Source organism: Scylla paramamosain, chromosome 10 (genome assembly GCF_035594125.1).
Source record: "Scylla paramamosain isolate STU-SP2022 chromosome 10, ASM3559412v1, whole genome shotgun sequence".
NCBI classification, from domain to species: Eukaryota; Metazoa; Arthropoda; class Malacostraca; order Decapoda; family Portunidae; genus Scylla; species Scylla paramamosain.
Window position 1 is genome coordinate 20,474,432 of NC_087160.1, and position 2,500 is coordinate 20,476,931.

The 2,500-nt window shown below is 43.1% G+C and overlaps 1 protein-coding gene and 1 long non-coding RNA gene across 3 annotated transcripts in view; one reads left to right on the top strand and one right to left on the bottom strand.

Annotated features, from left to right (window-relative positions):
- The window catches only part of LOC135104323 (uncharacterized), a 147,006-nt gene that overhangs the window by 90,169 nt on the left and 54,337 nt on the right, over positions 1-2,500 (bottom strand). The window lies entirely within an intron of this gene.
- The window catches only part of LOC135104322 (protein amalgam-like), a 111,422-nt gene that overhangs the window by 60,755 nt on the left and 48,167 nt on the right, over positions 1-2,500 (top strand). For both annotated transcript variants that reach the window (XM_064011594.1, XM_064011593.1), the window contains exons 4-5: positions 1,997-2,146; positions 2,276-2,404. In XM_064011594.1, the coding sequence (XP_063867664.1) occupies positions 1,997-2,146; positions 2,276-2,404 (279 nt within the window). The remainder of the gene's footprint in view (positions 1-1,996; positions 2,147-2,275; positions 2,405-2,500) is intronic.

A 2,500-nucleotide genomic window follows, 5' to 3' on the forward strand; every position in this document is an offset into this window, starting at 1 on the left:
AAGCCTGGTCGCTTCTTGCAGCTTCCCTTATTTCTTATGTTATGTTCTTAAATGCAGGACTGTAAGCAATAATTTTTAGCTGTAGACTTACACGAATCCAAATGTTACTTTTTTCTGTGTTTTCTCTCCCTATTGTTATTATTTATACTTGTCAATTACTACAATTAATGGACATTTTATTTTAACTTAAATGCTCAAATTATAACCACATGGAAGGTTGAATTACAGATTGTGGTAAACCTTTCGTATGTACCTAAATGTCTTATATGATAAAACACACTTGTCTGTCTGTCTGTGTGTGGGTGTGTCCGCTTTTCACGGAAAAACCATTGAACTGATTGTGATGAAATTTGATAGGGGATCCCCCTTGATCCGGGGTGTGACATAGCCTATGTCTTAACTACTTCCAAACTAAAGCCGTTAGATTATTTAGGCAAATCTGTCACCGTAACCCAATTCTTGATGGTGGCACCAGGTATACCGTAAACCATTTCTGATGGTGGCGCCAAGGGAGAGGTATAAATGCAGCATTCATCGTCAGTTTGGAGTTGAATCCCATCAACCCACCGATTCCTTCAAAATGTGGTCGAATTTTCTGTGATATAGAGGTCTCCAACGAATTTATCTTTCAGGTAGGTTTCATCAATTCACCGATATTATGAATCGTGAACAAAGGTTAACATACATTTAACTTCCAGAGATAGTTAACAGTTTTGCTGAACAAACGATTGAATAGTTAGGGTGACAAACCGTGCTTTGGAGAGCCAAATTTTACCGGGGAAACGCCGAGTAATTCTGCTAGTTAATCATTAAAAGGAATAACGGCCATTATTTATTTTTTTTTAAGAGAAATTAAGCTTAAGACAGAACTGACAAAAGCAATGTTTAGAGACAGGCATTCCTGATCCCTACACATATATTTCCTCAGTATTGTTCAAGAAGAGAAACACACACACACACACACACACACACACGTCGTTTGTGAGCTAGAGACGAGACAGGAGCGGTCAGGGATGAAGGAGAAGAAAGGACCTTCGGCTCAGGGGAAAAGTATGTAAACGAGTTCAGAAACACCAGGACATACTTTTTTGAGGCACCTTTTAAGGACAGACAAGTTGCCCCTGACAGGAAAACATGAGGAGTAAAAAGGTAGGGTAAGGGAGGACGAGGGAAGAGGAAGGGAGAGCCGGGTAGTGAGGAGTGGAAGGGAGGGGAGGGTAGGAATAGATGAGAGGTAGGAGAGAGAGGTAGATGGAAGGAAGATGGCTTTCTCAAATATGTATCATGTGACACCTACTTACCCTCAGCTGTATTACCTTACCAAAACACATGACGGAGCTATATTTCAGAGAAGACTATCAAGGAAATATTTGTCATGCTTCACGGTGGCAGGATAAATAGAGGAAATAATCCCTAATATTATTCCTCGTCTATCTTTTGAATTCAGAGTTTGCTATTTGTGTGTGTTTTTATTTTTTTTTCCTGATACAGCAACATATACTTTACATAAAAAAAAAAAAAAACTGATGGATTGCGTCACGAATTACTGGCAAGAAGGCGATGCTATAAGGAATAAGATGTAGGCTAATGAAAGCGTAGGAGTATAACTGAGATTACAACTGTTATCCCGATATGGAGAAACAAAAGATGAGAGAGCCAAACGCGATCAAAATTACGAAGGTGACACAGTTCTTTCAAACTGTCTGCAAAAAAAACTAAGATGAACACTTCAAAACACAGAACGCTGCAGCCATTCACACAGAGCGAGGAAGTAGTTGCCCTGCTTAACTTTCATGTGTACGGAAAACAACACGCACAAACACGCAAGCATACAAACAGATACACACAAACAAAAAACGAAAAAAAACACACACACATGGCTCGCGTCAGGCCATGTGTATGTGCAATAACGGAGCAGTGCAGCGCTATTTCCATCCCACGTCCGAATTAAAACATAAATCCTGACCCCCTTCTCCCTCTCCCCCTCACATTGCAGTGCCGCCCAAGATACTAGACGCGAACACCAGCCGCGACACGGAGGTGCGGGAGGGCGGCAGCGCACGTCTGGTATGCAGCGCTAGCGGACACCCGGAGCCCACATACAAATGGCGCAGAGAAGATTCACGGTTCATCGGCATCTCAGGCGGTAATGGTTTGTGATTCATAGTAACTCACACTCATAAAAAAAAAAAAAGATCCGTCATGACTGAACACCAACGTCCCGGTCATTTCCTGGTGTCCTGTTAACGTTGTCTCTGTCTCTCCCCCGTGACAGATATGCTGGTGGAGGGCAGCGAGCTGGTGTTTGAGCCCGTGAGGAGGCATCACGCTGGCGCCTATCTGTGCATCGCCTCCAACCAGGTGCCGCCCTCCGTCAGCAAGCGCATCACCCTCAATGTGAGATGTGAGTGTGCTGTGTTTGATTTCTTTAGTGTGCGTGTGCGTGTGTGTGTGTGTGTGTGTGTGTGTGTGTGTGTGTGTGTGTGTGTGCTTGCATGTT